This window comes from Oncorhynchus nerka, unplaced genomic scaffold (genome assembly GCF_034236695.1).
Source record: "Oncorhynchus nerka isolate Pitt River unplaced genomic scaffold, Oner_Uvic_2.0 unplaced_scaffold_1366, whole genome shotgun sequence".
Lineage (NCBI taxonomy): Eukaryota > Metazoa > Chordata > Actinopteri > Salmoniformes > Salmonidae > Oncorhynchus > Oncorhynchus nerka.
The window spans coordinates 87,799-108,304 of NW_027039981.1; the positions used below are offsets into that span (position 1 = coordinate 87,799).

Consider the following 20,506-nt stretch of genomic DNA (forward strand, 5'->3'; position numbering starts at 1 on the left):
CCCTCTTTATCATGTTCATCTCTATCATAATTTAAGGACCGATGCCGGAGACGAGAAGCAGGTACGGGGAGTCAAATATTTAATTGTGAACAGACATAGAACAAGACAGGAACAGCTTCAGCACACTGGTAAACAAGGACAGATGACTTTCAATGCAGAAACAGGGAACAGAGAGGGGAACCCATCAGATACAGAAGTGTGGAAGGTAACGACAGAGGTGATTGAGTCCAGGTGAGAACAATAATCGCTGACCCGCAAGATGGGGGATGCCTTCTTTGCGTAATGATGATGACAGAAGCGATCAATGCTGGGGAGCTTGGCGCCCTCGACAGACAGCGGGGAAGATAGGTAGCAGGAGTGACACATATTCCCCTCTATCAAATTCCCCTCTATCATATTCCTCTCCAACATTTTCCCTCAATCATAATCAAGTCAAATCAAATGTATTTATATAGCCCTTCGTACATCAGCTGATATCTCAAAGTTCTGTACAGAAACCCAGCCTAAAACCCCAAACAGCAAGCAATGCAGGTGTAGAAGCACGGTGGCTAGGAAAAACTCCCTAGAAAGGCCAAAACCTAGGAAGAAACCTAGAGAGGAACCAGGCTATGTGGGGTGGCCAGTCCTCTTCTGGCTGTGCCGGGTGGAGATTATAACAGAACATGGCCAAGATGTTCAAATGTTCATAAATGACCAGCATGGTTCAATAATAATAAGGCAGAACAGTTGAAACTGGAGCAGCAGCACGGCCAGGTGGACTGGGGACAGCAAGGAGTCATCATGTCAGGTAGTCCTGAGGCATGGTCCTAGGGCTCAGGTCCTCCGAGAGAGCGAAAGAAAGAGAGAAACAGAGAATTAGAGAGAGCACACTTAAATTCACACAGGACACCGAATAGGACAGGAGAAGTACTCCAGATATAACAAACTGACCCTAGCCCCCCGACACATAAACTACTGCAGCATAAATACTGGAGGCTGAGACAGGAGGTGTCAGGAGAGACTGTGGCCCCATCCGAAGACACCCCCGGACAGGGCCAAACAGGAAGGATATAACCCCACCCACTTTGCCAAAGCACAGCCCCCACACCACTAGAGGGATATCTTCAACCACCAACTTACCATCCTGAGACAAGGCCGAGTATAGCCCACAAAGATCTCCGCCACGGCAAAACCCAAGGGGGAGCGCCAACCCAGACAGGAAGATCACATCAGTGTCTCAACCTACTCAGGTGACGCACCCCTCCCAGGGACGGTATGAAAGAGCCCCAGTAAGCCAGTGACTCAGCCCCTGTAATAGGGTGACTCAGTAGGGTGACCCAGTGACCCAGTAATAGGGTGACCAAGTGACTCAGCCCCTGCCTCTATCATGTTCATTAAATATCATATTAAACTCGATCACATTCCTCTCTATCATTCCCCCTCTATCATATTCCTCTCTTTGATTTTCTGCTCTATCAAATTCCTTCTATCATATTACCCTCTATAATTTTTACTATATATCATAATCCCCTCTATCATATTCCTCTCTGTCACGAGGGACTAGGTGTGTGAGGAATAATCAGGCGCAGAGAGCAGAGAGTTCCACAGGAAGAAGTGCACTTTAATTCGGGACCAAAAGCAATGCCCAGAAAACAGGGCGGAAAAATATGGACCAACCCAAAACACAGGGTACCAGGTCCAGAGCACGAACACACCTAATAACACACAAACGTAACACAAGAATAATCCTGCACAAAACAAGGGCGGGTATTCTAACTTTAAATAAGGAAGCCCATCAAGCAAACACAAATAGACACAGGTGCAACTAATAAGATAAAACAAACAGAAAATGAAAAAGGGATCGGTGGCTGCTAGCAGGCCGGTGACGACGACTGCCGAGCACCGCCCAAACAGGCAGGGGAGCCAACTTCGACGGAAGTCGTGACATTACCCCCCCCCCTGACGTGCGGCTCCCGCAGCGCCGCGCCGCCACTGGCCTCGAGGGCGACCCGGAGGGCGAGGCGCCGGGCGATCTGGGTGGAGGCGGTGGAAGTCTATCAGGAGTGAATTGTGCAAAATGTCCCCCACCGGTACCCAGCACCTCTCCTCCGGACCGTACCCCTCCCAGTCCACGAGGTACTGTAGGCCCCTCACCCGGCGTCTTGAGTCCAGAATGCCACGTACTGTGTACGCCGGGGACCCCTCGATGTCCAGAGGGGGTGGAGGGACCTCAGGCACCTCACCTTCTTGAAGGGGACCAGCCACCTCCAGCCTGAGGAGAGACACATGAAACGAGGGGTTAATACGATAATACGTAGGAAGTTGTAACCTGTAACACACCTCGTTTATTCTCCTCAGGACTTTAAATGGCCCCACACACTGCGGCCCCAGCTTCCGGCAGGGCAGGCGGAGGGGCAGGTTTCGTGTCGAGAGCCAGACCCGGTCCCCCAGTGCGAACACGGGGGCATCACTGCGGTGCTGGTCAGCGCTCTTCTTCTGCCGTCCCCCCGCCAGTCTCAGCGATTCCTGGACGGCTTTCCAGGTGTCCTTTGAGCGCTGTAGCCATTCCTCTACCGCAGGAGCCTCGGTCTGACTCTGATGCCATGGGGCCAGGACCGGCTGGTAGCCCAACACACACTGAAGAGGGAACATGTTCGTTGAGGAGTGGCGGAAGGAGTTCTGAGCGAGCTCAGCCCAAGGAACATACCTCGCCCACTCACCTGGCCGGTCCCGGCCATATGACAGCAGAGACCTGCCTACATCCTGGTTTACTCACTCCACCTGCCCATTACTCTCGGGGTGGAAGACATGGGTAAACAGGGCCTCCGCAGTCTGCAGGGCTGTAGGGAGACCGGGCAACGGGATGAGACGGCAGGACTTAGACAACCGATCCACAACGACCAGGATCGTAGTACTTCCTTGGGACGGGGGAAGGTCAGTGAGGAAGTCCACCGATAAGTGGGTCCACGGCCGTTGTGGAGGAGCAGGAGGAGACATACAATCTCACGTCCTTAGCCAACTTGGGCCACCTGTATCTCCCCCTAAGACTCCGCACTGTCCTCTCGATGCCAGGATGACCCGAGGAGGGTAGAGTATGAGCCCAACGGATTAGTTTATCACGGACCCCCCTCGGGGGGGCGGCTCTAACCGTGATGCCCTCTCTATCTCCGCGTCCACCTCCCATACTACCAGTGCCACGAGACATGAAGGTGGAAGGATGGGGGTCGGCTCGACAGACCGCTCCTCGGTATCATAGAGATGGGACAGCGCGTCTGCTTTAGTTTTTTGGGAGCCTGGCCGGTACGAGATGGTGAAACGAAACCGGGTAAAGAACATGGCCCACCTAGCCTGACGCGGATTCAGTCTCCTCGCTGCCCGGATATACTCGAGAGTACGATGGTCAGTCCAGATGAGAAAAGGGTGCTTAGCCCCCTCAAGCCAATGTCTCCACACCTTCAGAGCCTTGACTACAGCTAACAACTCCCGGTCCCCCACATCATAGTTTCGCTCCGTGCAACTAATAAGACAAAACAAACGGTGGAGGCTAGCAGGCCGGTGACGACGACTGCAGAGCCCCGCCCGAACAGGCAGAGGAGCAAACTTTGGCGGAAGTCATGACACCCTCTATCATATTCCCTCTATCATAATCATCTCTATCATATTCCCCTCTGTCATGTTCATCTCTATCATAATTTAAGGACCGACGCCGGAGATGAGAAGCAGGTACTGGGAGTTAAACATTTAATTGTGAACAGACATAGAACAAGACAGGAACAGTGTCAGCACACTGGTAAAAAAGGACATATGACAATCAATACGGAAGCAGGGAACAGAGAGTGGAACCCGACAGATATGGCGAAGGTAATGATAGAGGTGATTGAGTCCAGGTAAGCACAATAATCGCTGACCCGCAAGATGGGGGAAGGCAGGTGTGAGTAATGATGACGGCAGAAGCGATCAATGATGGGGAGCTTGGCGCCCTCGACAGACAGGGGGGAAGATAGGTAGCAGGAATGACACATATTCCCTCTATCATTTCAATCTCTATCATATTTCTCTCTATCATTTTCCTCGCTATCATATTCCCCTCTATCACATTCCCCTCTATCATATTTCTCTCTATCATTTTCCTCTCTATCATATTCCCCTCTATCATATTCCACTCTATAATATTCCCCTCTATCATATTCCATTCGATTATATTCCCCTCTATCATATTCCTCTCTATCATATTCCTCTCTATCGTATTCCACTCTATCATATTCCTCTCTATCGAATTCCCTTCATCATATTCCCCTCTATCATATTCCTCTCTATCATATTCCCCTCTATCATATTCCTCTCTATCATATCCCTCTCTATCATATTCCACTCTATCATATTCTTCTCTATCATATTCCTCTCTATGGTGTTCCACTCTATCATATTCCTCTCTATCATAGTCCTCTCTATCGTACTCCACTCTATCATATTCCTCTCTATCATCTTCCCTTCATCATATTCCCCTCTATCATATTCCTCTCTATGATATTCCTCTCTATCGTATTCCACTCTATCATATTCCTCTCTATCATATTCCTCTCTATCGTATTCCACTCTATCATATTCCTCTCTATCATACTCCTCTCTATCATATTCCCTTCATCATATTCCCCTCTATCATATTCCTCTCTATGATATTCCTCTCTATCGTATTCAACTCTATCATATTCCTCTCTATCATATTCCCTCTATCATACTCCTCTCTATCATATTCCCTCTATCATATTCCTTTCCATCATATTCTGGGAATTATATTCCTCTCTATCATATTCCCTCTATCATATTCCCCTCTATCATATTCCCTCTATCATATTCCTTTCCATCATATTCTGGGAATTATATTCCTCTCTATCATATTCCCTCTATCATATTCCCCTCTATCATATTCCCCTCTATCATATTCCCTCTATCATATTCCTTTCCATCATATTCTGGGAATTATATTCCTCTCTATCATATTCCCTCTATCATATTCCCCTCTATCATATTCCCCTCTATCATATTCCCTCTATCATATTCCCTTCCATCATATTCCTCTCTATCGTATTCAACTCTATCATATTCCTCTCTATCATATTCCCTCTATCATACTCCTCTCTATCATATTCCCTCTATCATATTCCTTTCCATCATATTCTGGGAATTATATTCCTCTCTATCATATTCCCTCTATCATATTCCCCTCTATCATATTCCCCTCTATCATATTCCCTCTATCATATTCCCTTCCATCATATTCCTCTCTATCATATTGCTTCTATCATATTCCCCTCTATCATTTTCCTTATATATCATATTACATTCTATCATATTCCGCTCTATCATATTTCTTCCATCATATTCCCCTCAATGCGAGCTGTGGCAAGAAGGTTTGCTGTGTCTGTCAGTGTAGTGTCCAGAGCATGGAGGCGCTACCAGGAGACAGGCCAGTACATCAGGAGACGTGGAGGAGGCCGTAGGAGGGCAACAACACAGCAGCAGGACCGCTACCTCCGCCTTTGTGCAAGGAGGAGCAGGAGGAGCACTGCCAGAGCCCTGCAAAATGACCTCCAGCAGGCCACAAATGTGCATGTGTCTGCTCAAACGGTCAGAAACAGACGCCATGAGGGTGGTATGAGGGCCCGACGTCCACAGGTGGGGTTGTGCTTACAGCCCAACACCATGCAGGACGTTTGGCATTTGCCAGAGAACACCAAGATTGGCAAATTCGCCACTGGCGCCCTGTGCTCTTCACAGATGAAAGCAGGTTCACACTGAGCACATGTGACAGACGTGACAGAGTCTGGAGACGCTGTGGAGAACGTTCTGCTGCCTGCAACATCCTCCAGCATGACCGGTTTGGCGGTGGGTCAGTCATGATGTGGGGTGGCATTTCTTTGGGGGGCCGCACAGCCCTCCATGTGCTCGCCAGAGGTAGCCTGACTGCCATTAGGTACCGAGATGAGATCCTGTTGAAGGAATTCTAAATTCCTCTCTTTTATTTCCCAATCAAAATTAAACACTCTGTCAATGCATAAAGAATGGACAGAGCCCCGGTCTTAAAAGTCAGGTAACAGCGTTTAATTCAAGAGAGCACTAAGTTCATATACATTTTGCCACAGGTTATAAAATGAAAATGACGTCAGCGTTTTCTAAATGTTCCGTCTCTTCTTGACACTGGTAGAAAGGCCCTATAGCTCTCAAGCCTTCCCTCCTCGCCTAAAGCCAAGTTCAGTCAGTGTAGATCGCATTCTAGACAGTCTGGAGATAGTCCGTCCCTGCCATCTGGAGATAGTTCATTCATTTGTACCAAGGCATTGTTCTAAACTCCTGACTATATCATATACAATTGGGAATGGGAGCAAGAGAGACAATTCATACATGTACAGTACATAGTAGCATTTGGACAAGTCAGTCCTGATTGAAATGTATACATAATTAGTCATCATTGATAAAAATTCCCTTAACAGATCCTCAGACCCCTTGTGAGACCATATGCTGGTGCGGTTGGCCCTGGGTTCCTCCTAATGCAAGCCACCTCATGTGGCTGGAGTGTGTCAGCAGTTCCTGCTAGAGGAAGGCATTGATGCTATGGACTGGCCCGCCCGTTCCCCAGACCTGAATCCAATTGAGCACATCTGGGACATCATGTCTCGATCCATCCACCAACGCCACGTTGCACCACAGACTGTCCAGGAGTTGGCGATTGCTTTAGTCCAGGTCTGGGAGGAGATCCCTCAGGAGACCATCCGCCACCTCATCAGGAGCATGCCCAGGCGTTGTAGGGAGGTCATACAGGCACATGGAGGCCACACACACTACTGAGCCTCATTTGGACTTGTTTTAAGGACATTACATCAAAGTTGGATCAGCCTGTAGTGTGGTTTTCCACTTTGATTTTGAGTGTGACTCCAAATCCAGACCTCCATGGGTTGATAAATTTGATTTCCATTGATAATTTTGTGTGATTTTGTTGTCAGCACATTCAACTATGTAAAGAAAAAAAGTATTTAATAAGAATATTTCATTCATTCATATCTAGGATGTGTTATTTTAGTGTTCCCTTAATTTTTTTGAGCAGTGTATATACTCTATAGTATCCCTCTCTATCATGTTCATCTCTATCATAATTTAAGGACCGACGCCGGAGACGAGAAACAGGTACGGGGGAGTCAAATATTTAATTGTGAACAGACATAGAACAAGACAGGAACAGCTTCAGCACACTGGTAAACAAGGACAGATGACTTTCAATGCAGAAACAGGGAACAGAGAGGGGAACCCATCAGATACAGAAGTGTGGAAGGTAACGACAGAGGTGATTGAGTCCAGGTGAGAACAATAATCGCTGACCCGCAAGATGGGGGAAGGCAGGTGTGAGTAATGATGATGACAGAAGCGATCAATGCTGGGGAGCTTGGCGCCCTCGACAGACAGGGGGGAAGATAGGTAGCAGGAGTGACACATATTCCCTCTATCATTTCAATCTCTATCATATTCCTGTCTATCATATTCCTTAAATATCATATTACCCGCAATCATATTTCTCTCTATCATTTTCTTCTCGATCATATTCCCCTCTATCATATTTCTCTCTATCATATTCCTTATATATCATATTCCCCTCTATCACATTCCCCTCTATCATATTCCACTCTATAATATTCCCCTCTATCATATTCCATTCGATTATATTCCCCTCTTTCATATTCCCCTCTATCTTCTTACATTCCTCTATATCATATGCCTCTGTCATATACGTCTCTATTGTATTCCTCTCTCATATTCCTCGATTTCATTTTCCCTCTATCTTATGACTCTATATCATATTCCCCTCTATCATATTCCCCTCTTATTACAATCCTCTGTATCATAATCCTCTATTTCATACTCCCTTAGTCATATTCCTCTCTATCATGTGCCTCTATCATATTCCCTCTATCGTATGACTCTATATCATATACCTCTCTATCATATACCTCTATATCATACTCCTCTCTATCGTATTCCCCTCTATGATATTCCTCTCTATCGTATTCCCCTCTATTATATTCCCCTCTATCATATTCATCTCTGTCATATTCATCTCTATCAATTTACTCTCGAACAAATTCCGCTCTACCCTCCATCTACTCCCCCTCCCTTTCCGTCCTCCTCATCTCAGCACAGCTCCGCTCCATCGGGTAGATTTGGAATTCAACATTTTAACAGTGCAACACTCCCCAGATTTGTGAAATGTAAACATTGTGTTTTTATACTGTGTTATACAGTATGCCTTGACAAAAATCAAACCGAGAGTAAACCTTTTTTATAGATTTTTTTATTGCATTTTTCATTGCATGCAAAAATACAGTATCCCGACCTGCTCTCTCTCTCTAATACCCAGTCTACTCATCCATCTTCAAGCTTTCATCCTTTCCCTGCTCTTCTATCACCCTCTCAGTTCCACCTCCAGCTGGCTCCCTCTTTTTCTTCTTCTCTAGTCTCTTCCTCTCCTCTTTCCTCCTCTTTTCTCTCTTCTTCTCCTCCTTTTCTTGAATCTTTCTCTCCATCTCCAAGAACTCAGCTTGAGCTTTCTCTCTCTTTTTCAGCTCTTCAGAACACTTCTTCTCTTTCTTAATCCTGTCTTTCATCATGTCATTATGTATCTTCATCAGCCCCTCTAACCTCTTTTTCTCTGCCTTTTCCTTCTCTTTTCTTTCCTTCTCTCTCTTTTTCTGTTCTAACTTCTCCCTCTTTTTCTCAGCCTTTATGACTTTCTTCTGCTCTTTCTCTCTCTCATTCATCTCTTTCTTCTCCCTCTTTTGTTCTCCTCCTCCTTGTTTTTCTTCTCCTTTCTCTCTTTCTCTTCATCTTTCAACTTCTTATGCAGATTCTTATTTTTCTCTTTTTCCTTCATCTTCAAAAATGGGATTTTCTGCTTGTGGTTCATGACCAGAAAGCCCACTCTTCCAAGGATGGTCTCTGCTCTCTCTGATGAAACCGTCCCATTGGAGCTCTTGGAATGGGCACAGTCCGCCTCACGCTTCAATCCCTCCCTCTGTCTCACCTCCTCCTTGACGCTCCTCTCTTCACTCTCAATTTCAAGGCCTATCCAATAATCCTGACAGGAAGACATTGACTCTAGATGTAATATTGTTCCAATGTGTCACATTCAATACACATTTGAGTGATCGACATACAATGATGACCTCATGGGGCACACAATTTGGAGGACAGTAATTAAGGTCCCTTGTTTTTTTTGTATTCCCATTATATTTTACAATACCCATAGATGTTCTTCCTGGGTTCATACTAAAAGTAATACAAATGTTAACTCTAGTGAGGGGTGATGTTTCATACTATGAGCAAAGAGCAGCAAGGTTGGGGTCAATTCCAGTCAATTCAAGAAGAACTCTAAAATTCCAATTCTCTTCAATGCTTTGAATTGAAATGGAACTGACCCCCATACCTGTAAAGTAGTAGTGTAAAATAGGACATCTACCTTTGCCTCTTCCAGGGTCCAGGTCCTGGGTTCATCATTGCGGGTTGCCAGAGTTAAGTTAACATCTGGGTCCAGCTGGTGAGTGTGAGGGCAGAGATCCACCTCTTCACTAGGGCCTTTCACTTTCTGCTCTGGCTCCTTGTGGTCCTTGTCATGGATGCATCCCAGGATTGGAGGAATTTCTCGGACAGGGCTTTTATCACCTGTCAGTTCCTCTCTCTTGACAGTGGGTGCAACTGCACTTGCCTCGGTGTCAATTGAGCACTCTGTGTTGTCCTCAACTTTCTCCCATAGCTGTTTGTGGTCAATGCTGTGGGTGCAGGGCAGCCTTAGAGGCAGTGCTGCGGGTGCAGGAAGACTCTTATCAGCTGAAAACTCCTCTTGGAGGACAGCGGACACGGAAGCGGCAGATTCACTGGCGACTGGACACTTGTTGGTTCCCTCTACTGCCTCCTCTGGCAGTTTGTAGTCAATGCCAAAGACAGGTGGCAGACTTGGAGGCAGCATTGGGACAGGGCATTTAGCTGTTGATCTGTCCACTCCATCAACAGTAGCTGTGCCTGAAGTGTTCTCTGTAGCACCTGAGACCTCATAGGCATCCTCTACTGTCTGCTCTGGAGGCATGAAGTCATCGTCAAAGATTGGTGGCAGGCATGGAGGCAGCACTGAAGGAAGACTTCTGAATGAATTGCCAAAGAACCGCTGAGCCAGTGGTGGGAGGGAGAAAGTATAGAATCTGTCCTCTTCCTTTATATTAGATATTGCTACTGGAGCAACTGAGAGCTCAGTGGTTCCCTCTACTGTCTGCTGTGGTGGAATGGAGTCATCATTCAAGAAGTGTGGCAGGTATCGATGCAGCATTGAGGAAAGATGTGTATCTGTCAATAAGTCCTCTCTTTTACCAGTAGATACATCTGCTGTGGCCTCTGTGGCAACTGGGCACTCAGCAGGGACAAAGTATGAAAATACAATAAACCGCTGTGCATCCTGAGCGCGTATGGCCAATGGAGAGGGGGGATGTAACATGGTTGGTATAGGCCTCCGATTGGTGAAAGCCAGCGGTGGGAGGGAGTCAATATAGGGAGCCATGAACTCAGTGAGTGGACGGTTGGTCACATCTCTCACATTCTGCGGGAGAAAAGAAACAGACATGTTGAAAGTGATCACATTCACGACATACATACTTTATGAGTCAACGCTATTTACTTACACATCACATATACAGTGCCTTCGGGAAAGTATTCAGACCCCTTCACTTTTTCCACATTTTGTTACCTTACAGCCTAATTCAAAAATGTAATAAATAGTTTTTTCCCACATGAGCTCAATTTCCAGTCTCATAGCAAAGGGTCTGAATACTTATGTAAAAAGGTATTTCAACATTTCTAAAAACCTGTATTTGCTTTGTCAATATGGGGTATTGTTTGTAGTTGCTAACAATTTGCATATATTCAATCAATTTCAAAATAAGGCTATTACGTAAAATAAAAGGTAGAAAAAGTCAAGGTGTCCGAATTCTTTCCAAAGGCACTGTATATATCTAATGTCCTCTCAGATGCTCTGCACCAGTCTGTACCAACCCTGGGTCTTCTAGCCAATGGGTCAACTAATTGTAAAAATACATGCCCCACACCCAGCATAACATTTGACATTTTAGACATCTATCAGATGCTTTTATCCAGAATGACTTACAGTTAGTGCATTCAACTTAAGGTAACTAGATGGGACAACCATATAATCCTGATATGAAGGTCTACGAGAGATCGCTTGGTTTAGTTATTTTTATTTATTTAAGACAACCATAAGAACTGAGGACTATGTCCATAACAATACTCAAACAGAGAGACAGACACAATACAACACAAGAAAAGATGTCAAACAAAATATTGTTAGCTTACAATTCATGGCATATCGCACATTTTGCCCGTATATTGACATGTAATTTGCTTTAATCAATATTGTTCAATAGAACTCTAGTCAACTTTGTCAAAGTTGGTCTTGTTACCTCCTCAATCAGGCTTGGCATTTTCCTCGTCTCAAACCAAATCCTCTTCATCTCCTTCTCCTGCTCCCTCTGGATCTGTCTCACCAGAGCCAACCTGGCTCCCAGCTCCATCATGTAGTCTGTCTAGATCTCCCTTTCCTTCAACTGACACTCAGCCCTCCTCTGTGTCAGCGTTGAATGTCTTCCTCATAGCTAACAATAACTCTGGAAAATACATAACGTTGTAGTAAGTGGCGTGTTGCTCACCAAAGAATAATGCATCTCTTTACAATGTGCACACATTTTCTTCCCATTTACTTACAATGAAGCAAGTGACAATCCTGATCCAGAGATGATTACGCAATAAGTCTATCTGAATTACTAGTAAAAAGTTGGCTAATGGAAACTCGACCAAGTTCAAATGAATCAAATTTCTGCCTTTCCTATCATTATGTGCACAATATCCTTTATGACATCTTCATTGTGATGCAAGGCGTTGCCATTGGAGATGACAAAGCACAACACAGACTTTAAAAAGAAAACTTCAGTCTCTCTCTGTACGTTACTACTGAGCCTTATCCACCCCCGCACCCCCCCCACTCCATATTGGGCCTGGTTTTCACAAAACACACTAATCACTTATATCATATCATTCAAAAAAGGTCCTTCTAGACCTATCGGCTGCCTTCGATACTGTGAACCATCAGATCCTCCTCTCCACCCTCTCCGAGTTGGGCATCTCCGGCGCGGCCCACGCTTGGATTGCGTTCTACCTGACAGGTCGCTCCTACCAGGTGGCGTGGCGAGAATCCGTCTCCACACCACGTGCTCTCACCACTGGTGTCCCCCAGGGCTCTGTTCTAGGCCCTCTCCTATTCTCGCTATACACCAAGTCACTTGGCTCTGTCATAACCTCACATGGTCTCTCCTATCATTGCTATGCAGACGACACACAATTAATCTTCTCCTTTCCCCCTTCTGATGACCAGGTGGTGAATCGCATCTCTGCATGTCTGGCAGACATATCAGTGTGGATGACGGATCACCACCTCAAGCTGAACCTCGGCAAGACGGAGCTGCTCTTCCTCCCGGGGAAGGACTGCCCGTTCCATGATCTCGCCATCACGGTTGACGGCTCCGTTGTGTCCTCCTCCCAGAGCGCTAAGAACCTTGGCGTGATCCTGGACAACACCCTGTCGTTCTCAACTAACATCAAGGCGGTGGCCCGTTCCTGTAGGTTCATGCTCTACAACATCCGCAGAGTACGACCCTGCCTCACACAGGAAGCGGCGCAGGTCCTAATCCAGGCACTCGTCATCTCCCGTCTGGATTACTGCAACTCGCTGTTGGCTGGGCTCCCTGCCTGTGCCATTAAACCCCTACAACTCATCCAGAACGCCGCAGCCCGTCTGGTGTTCAACCTTCCCAAGTTCTCTCACGCCACCCCGCTCCTCCGCTCTCTCCACTGGCTTCCAGTTGAAGCTCGCATCCGCTACAAGACCATGGTGCTTGCCTACGGAGCTGTGAGGGGAACGGCACCTCAGTACCTCCAGGCTCTGATCAGGCCCTACACCCAAACAAGGGCACTGCGTTCATCCACCTCTGGCCTGCTCGCCTCCCTACCACTGAGGAAGTACAGTTCCCGCGCAGCCCAGTCAAAACTGTTCGCTGCTCTGGCCCCCCAATGGTGGAACAAACTCCCTCACGACGCCAGGACAGCGGAGTCAATCACCACCTTCCGGAGACACCTGAAACCCCACCTCTCTAAGGAATACCTAGGATAGGATAAAGTAATCCCTCTCACCCCCCCTTAAAAGATTTAGATGCACTACTGTTCCACTGGATGTCATAAGGTGAATGCACCAATTTGTAAGTCGCTCTGGATAAGAGCGTCTGCTAAATGACTTAAATGTAAATGTAAATGTAAAATGACTCTGTATCCATGCAGGACCTAACTTATTGTACAGTTTCATATATTGTATAAAACAAGGAGGTAAACAATCCAGTCTTCTCTTTGAGTGCCCCTGTGTGCACCTTCATGTAAAGAGGTCTATCAATTCAACCATTTGAAATGGATGACCATTCATTTAAGAAAAGCTGATTTTCATTAGCAATTTAGCAACTACAAATTAGGGAGGTCGACTTGTTCTTTTACATAACCTTCCCTTTTGGTACATATTTATTCAGATAATTGATTACAATATCAGTTGTTATTAACACAGAGAGAGGGTTTTCTTTCATCAATATAATGCATTTGCCATTAGCCTGGCTCACTACAACAACTAACATGTCATCTCAGGTGTCAGGATGAACCATTTTCTCACAAAAATTGGATTCAAACAAACTGTCTCTCGTCAACAGTTTCACTTGTCACCATGATTGCATGTTAGGCCTAAATAAAAGGTCATGTAAGTGCACAAGTGGTTTGAAAAGTAGTTATTCTACAGAAACATAGTTATACAGTAAGTTATATTACAACCTACCTCTCCAGTAAGCAGCATGTTCTCTCTCTCTAATGAAATAGGACATTAATAATCTGTCAGTAGTTAGTTGAATCAGTACCTTTACACTGTTCTGTTTGTCTGTACAACAGCTAACCTCCCAGAATCAGAATCTTGTGATGTCACAATGAAGGCCTCATTGCCATGACTACCCACAGAAGCTCTCATGTGTAGTCAAATGCTGGAACAATTCACTTGTTTTAGCCTATGCAGCACAGTCATAACTGATATTTGCATTGAATCCATGTAACCACATTTTTTATTCAAATAAAATGCTCTACCTCATATCAAATGGTTGACCATTCATAATACAGGTGTTTTGACTAATTCAAAGTCAATATGTTATAGATATCACAACTAGCATCCAGGTTTACTTAGGTTATTTGTTTGATCTCAGCCTACCACTAATGTCAATGTTTACCAGTCAAACGTTTGGACACACCTACTCATTCAAGGTTTTTTTCTCTTTTTTTCTACATTGTAGAATAATAGTGAAGACATCAAAATTATGAAATAACACATATGGAATCATGTAGTAAGAAAAAAGTGTTAAACAAATGAAAGTATGTTTTATATTCAAGATTCTTCAAAGTAGCCACCCTTTGCCTTGATAACAGCTTTACACACTCTTGGTATTCTCTTAACCAGCTTCATGAGGTGGTCATCTGGAATGAATTTTAATAAACAGGTGTGCCTTGCTAAAAGTTCATTTGAGGAATTTCATTCCTTCTTAATGCGTTTGAGACAATAAATAGTGTTGTGACAAGTTAGAGGTTGTATACAGAAGATCGCTACATTTTGGGAAAAAAAAGTCCATATTATGGCAAGAACAGTTCAAAACAGCAAAGAGAAATGACAGTTCATCATTACTTTAAGACATGAAGATCAGACAATCAGGAAAATGTCAAGAACTTTGAAAGTTCCCCCCCAACCCCTCTTGTACGCTGCTGCTACTCTGTGTTTATCATATATGCACAGTCACTTTAATCATATCTACATGTACATACTACCTCAATCAGCCTGACTAACAGGTATGTAGCCTCACTACTTTTATAGCCTCGCTACTGTTATTTTTCACTGTCTTTTTACTGTTGTTTTATTTCTTTACTTACCTATTGTTCACCTAATACCTTTCTTGCACTATTGGTTAGAGCCTGTAAGTAAGCATTTCACAAGCTCTACACCTGTTCTATTCAGCGCACGTGACAAATAAACTTTGATTTGAAGAACCCTCAAGCGCTATGATGAAACTGGCTCTCATGAGGACCGCCACAGGAAAGGAAGACCCAGAGTTACCTCTGTTGCAGAGGATACGTTCATTAGAGTTACCAGCCTCATAAATTGCATTCCAAAGAAATGCTTTACAGAGTTCAAGTAACAGACACATCTCAACATCAACTGTTCAGAGGAGACTGCATGAATCAGTCCTTCATGGTCGAATTTCTGCAAAGAAACCACTACTAAAGGACACCAATGTTAAGAAGAGACTTGCTTGGGCCTAGAAACACAAGCAATAGACATTAGACCAGTGGAAATCTGTCCATTTGTCTGATCAGTCCAACTTTGAGATTTTGGTTCCAACCGCTGTGTCTTTGTGAGATGCAGATTAGGTGAATGGATGATCTCCGCATATGTAGTTCCCAGCGTGAAGCATGGAGGAGGTGTGATGGTATGGAGGTGCTTTGCTGGTGACACTGTCTGGGAGTTATTTAGAATTCAAGCACACTTAACCGGCGCAGCTACCACAGCATTCTGCAGCGATCCGCCATCCCATCTGGTTTGCACTTAGTGGAACTCTCATTTGTTTTCAACAGGACAATGACCCAACACACCTCCAGGCTGTGTAAGGGCTATTTGAACAAGAAGGAGAGTGATGAGTGCTGCATCAGATGACCTGGCCTCCACAATCACCTGACCTCAACCCAATTGAGATGGTTTGGGATGAGTTTGACCGCAGAGTGAAGGAAAAGCAGCCAACAAGTGCTCAGCATACGTGGGAACTCCTTCAAGACTGTTGGAAAAACATTCCAGGTGAAGCTGGTTGAGAGATCGCCAAAAGTGTACAAAGCTGACATCAAGGCAACGGGTGGCAACTTCGAAGAATCTCAAATATATAATATATTTTGATTTGTTAATTATAGATAAAATGTATCGGTGCTCATTGGCCATTGGACATAAACATTCAGTTGGATATCGCAAACTCAACAATGAGTGGTTTGGAAGGAATCAGTGGCTAACTGCAAGCATTGCAATGCAATCATTAGCCTGCTATTCACTGGAGTGGCTGTGTAGTCCCAAGTCTAAGATTAAGGATCTCTTTTCCTAGTTTAAAATCATAAACATTCAACATTGGCCATGCTGTCAATGAAGCATTATTTGTGCCGCGCTCAAAACAACTGTTAACTCGGGAACTGCAAAATCTGACTTTAGTAAGTTCAAGACATCTGGGAACTCGGGAAAAATGAGCTACGACTGGGATAATACGTTTTGAACTTTCATCCAGCTCAGAATTGTACAATCGGAACTCAGGCCTCATTCTAGAGCTACGACCTGAAGATCACTGTCGTCATCATGATTCAAGCTTTTTGTTGTTGTTGAGTTTCCAGTTCTCTTGAAAGCACCATGAATCCAGAGGATGCCAAACTTTGATAACAAAGTATGATGACAAAATTTTCCCAAGATGGACAGCCGTGCCACCTTCCTGTTCAAGTGAGCACAGCACAACAAGGTGAGTCCAAAAATGTATTGTATGCTGCTACATAAATGACGTAATATGGCAGAGAGATATATATACTGTAGCTAAGAAAGTAAGCTGTTAGCAGACCATGTGCCTCACCGAATGAATGAACTATTCCACTACCAGACAAGGCTTTGCTGATAGCCAGGTGCAGCAGTGGTACTGATGTTGGGACTCTGCTGTTGGGACAGCTTTATGTAGGTTCTAACGGTATGTGGGCACCATCTTTCACCGTTATAGTGCAATTAATGTATTGTTTATTGTTGTATTGTGTAGTGGTTTTGTTGGCATGTGTCGTGGAGAATCGTAACAAAATTTAACACTTACAAGAACTTGTGAATTCAATATAGGCTTTTAATACAAACATATCAGAAGCCTAGATGGTCCGCGGAACACACCCTTTTCCAGAGCACTGGCTCTGATTTATACACATACAACATATGAGTCCATCTCACATGCAAATTAAGTTACTTCCCTCAGTCCATCTGCCACCATTATCTTTCAATCTGTGCTTCCTGCTTGTTCACGCCCAATAACGCCATATCTGCTTTCAGTCAAGTTATAATGGTGACAGGACCTCTTCATGTCCCAAAAATAATACATGCCCATCTTATCCTATGGTCCCCTTAAGTTCAGCTTGGTGTGGTCTTTGGTATGTCTGTCCTTATTAGGACTAGTAGACTATGTGTCTCTTCTCTTCATGTCCTAAAAATATATGCCCTATGTCTATAGTCCATCCGTTGGTCATTTGGCTGACCCCCTCCTTTGTATGTTCCTCTGACCTTGGTATGTCCAGCTGTCCTATGCTCTCATGGCCTTACTTTGGCTTCCTGTCCTATACAATAGACAATGCATTTTACCAGAATGGCAAATGCACTCTAAGTGTATCTTTCTCTTGTGGTACAGTATTATGTTTCTCCCTATATGTACAGTGCCTTGCGAAAGTATTCGGCCCCTTTGAACTTTGCGACCTTTTGCCACATTTCAGGCTTCAAACATAAATATATAAAACTGTATTTTTTTGTGAAGAATCAACAACAAGTGGGACACAATCATGAAGTGGAACAACATTTATTGGATATTTCAAACTTTTTTAACAAACAAAAACGGAAAAATTGGGCGTGCAAAATTCTTCAGGAAAACAGGAAGGATATAACCCCACCCACTTTGCCAAAGCACAGCCCCCACACCACTAGAGGGATATCTTCATCCACCAACTTACCATCCTGAGACAAGGCCGAGTATAGCCCACAAAGATCTCCGCCACGGCAAAACCCAAGGGGGAGCGCCAACCCAGACAGGAAGATCACATCAGTGACTCAACCCACTCAAGTGACGCACCCCTCCTAGGGACGGCATGGAAGAGCCCCAGTAAGCCAGTGACTCAGCCCCTGTAATAGGGTTAGAGGCAGAGAATCCCAGTGGAAAGAGGGGAACCGACCAGGCAGAGACAGCAAGGGCGGTTCGTTGCTCCAGAGCCTCAATCATATGACCCAATGAAGAGATGAGTCTCAGTAAAGACTTAAAGGTTGAGACCGAGTTTGCGTCTCTTACATGGGTAGGCAGACCATTCCATAAAAATGGAACTCTATAGGAGAAAGCCCTGCCTCCAGCTGTTTGCTTAGAAATTCTAGGGACAATTAGGAGGCCTGCGTCTTGTGACCGTAGCGTACGTGTAGGTATGTACGGCAGGACCAAATCAGAGAGATAGGTAGGAGCAAGCCTATGTAATGCTTTGTAGGTTAGCAGTAAAACCTTGAAATCAGCCCTTGCCTTGACAAGAAGCCAGTGTAGGGAGGCTAGCACTGGAGTAATATGATTACATTTTTGGGTTCTAGTCAGGATTCTAGCAGCTGTATTTAGCACTAACTGAAGTTTATTTTGTGCTTTATCCGGGTAGCTGGAAAGTAGAGCATTGCAGTAGTCTAACCTAGAAGTGACAAAAGCATGGATGAATTTTTCTGCATCATTTTTGGACAGAAAGTTTCTGATTTTTGCAAAGTTACGTAGATGGAAAAAAAGCTGTCCTTGAAATGGTATTGATATGTTCTTCAAAAGAGAGATCAGGGTCCAGAGTAACGCCGAGGTCCTTCCCAGTTTTATTTGAGACTACTGTACAATCATTAAGATTAATTGTCAGATTCAACAGAAGATCTCTTTGTTTCTTGGGACCTAGAACAAGCATCTCTGTTTTGTCTGAGTTTAAAAGTCGAACGTTTGCAGCCATCCACTTCCTTATGTCTGAAACACATGCTTCAAGCGAGGGCAATTTTGGGGCTTCACCATGTTTCATTGAAATGTACAGCTGTGTGTCATCCGCATAGCAGTGAAAGTTAACATTATGTTCTCGAATGACATCCCCAAGAGGTCAAATATATAGTGAAAACAATAGTGGTCCTAAAACGGAACCTTGAGGAACACCGAAATTTACAGTTGATTTGTCAGAGGACAAACCATTCACAGAGACAAACTGATATCTTTCCGACAGATAAGATCTAAACCAGGCCAGAACTTGTCCGTGTAGACCAATTTGGGTTTCCGATCTCTCCAAAATAATTTGGTGATCGATGGTATCAAAAGCAGCACTAAGGTCTAGGAGCACGAGGACAGATGCAGAGCCTCGGTCTGATGCCATTAAAAGGTCATTTACCACCTTCACAAGTGCAGTCTCAGTGCTATGATGGGGTCTAAAACCAGACGGAAGCATTTTGTATACATTGTTTGTCTTCAGGAAGACAGTGAGTTGCTGCTCAACAGCCTTTTCTAAAATTTTTGAGAGGAATGGAAGATTCGATATAGGCCGATAGTTTTTTATATTTTCTGGGTCAAGGTTTGGCTTTTTCAAGAGAGGCTTTATTACTGCCACTTTTAGTGAGTTTGGTACAAATCCGGTGGATAGAGAGCCGTTTATTATGTTCAACATAGGAGGGCCAAGCACAGGAAGCAGCTCTTTCAGTAGTTTAGTTGGAATAGGGTCCAGTATGCAGCTTGAAGGTTTAGAGGCCATGATTATTTTAATCATTGTGTCAAGAGATATAGTACTAAAACACTTGAGCGTCTCTCTTGATCCTAGGTCCTGGCAGAGTTGTGCAGACTCAGGACAACTGAGCTTTGAAGGAATACGTAGATGTAAAGAGTACGTAATTAGCTTTCTAATAATCTTGATCTTTTCCTCAAAGAAGTTCATGAATTTATCACTGCTGGAAGTGAAAGCCATCCTCTCTTGGGGAATGCTGCTTTTTAGTTAGCTTTGCGACAGTATCAAAAAGGAATGTCGGATTGTTCTTATTTTCCTCAAATAAGTTAGTAAAATAGGATGATCGAGCAGCAGTAAGGGCTCTTCGGTACTGCACGGTACTGTCTTTCCAAGCTAGTCGGAAGACTTCCACTTTGGTGTGGTGCCATTTCCGTTCCAATTTTCTGGAAGCTTGCTTCAGAGCTTGGGTATTTTCTGTGTACCAGGGAGCTAGTTTCTTATGAGAAATGTTTTTAGTTTTTAGGGGTGCAACTGCATCTAGGGTATTGCGCAAGGTTAAATTGAGTTCCTCAGTTAGGTGGTTAACTGATTTGTGTCCTCTGGCATCCTTGGGTAGACAGAGGGAATCTGGAAGGACATCAAGGAATCTTTGTGTTGTCTGTGAATTTATAGCATGACTTTTGATGTTCCTTGGTTGGGGTCTGAGCAGATTATTTGTTGCAATTGCAAACGTAATAAAATGGTGGTAATATAGTCCAGGATTATGAGGAAAAACATTAAGATCCACAACATTTATTCCATGGGACAAAACCAAGTCCAGAGT

The 20,506-nt window shown here is 44.4% G+C and overlaps 1 protein-coding gene across 1 annotated transcript; it reads right to left on the bottom strand.

The window, feature by feature from the left end:
• Positions 1 to 9,603: 9,603 nt before the first annotated feature.
• LOC135568868 (uncharacterized) lies at positions 9,604 to 11,801 on the bottom strand. The gene is made up of 3 exons (XM_065015648.1): positions 11,490 to 11,801; positions 9,750 to 10,612; positions 9,604 to 9,631 (listed from the first exon to the last, which is right to left on the bottom strand). The coding sequence occupies exons 1-3, from the start codon at positions 11,601 to 11,603 to the stop codon at positions 9,604 to 9,606; spliced, it is 1,005 nt and encodes a 334-aa protein (XP_064871720.1). The 5' UTR covers positions 11,604 to 11,801.
• Between the last annotated feature and the right edge of the window lie 8,705 nt (positions 11,802 to 20,506).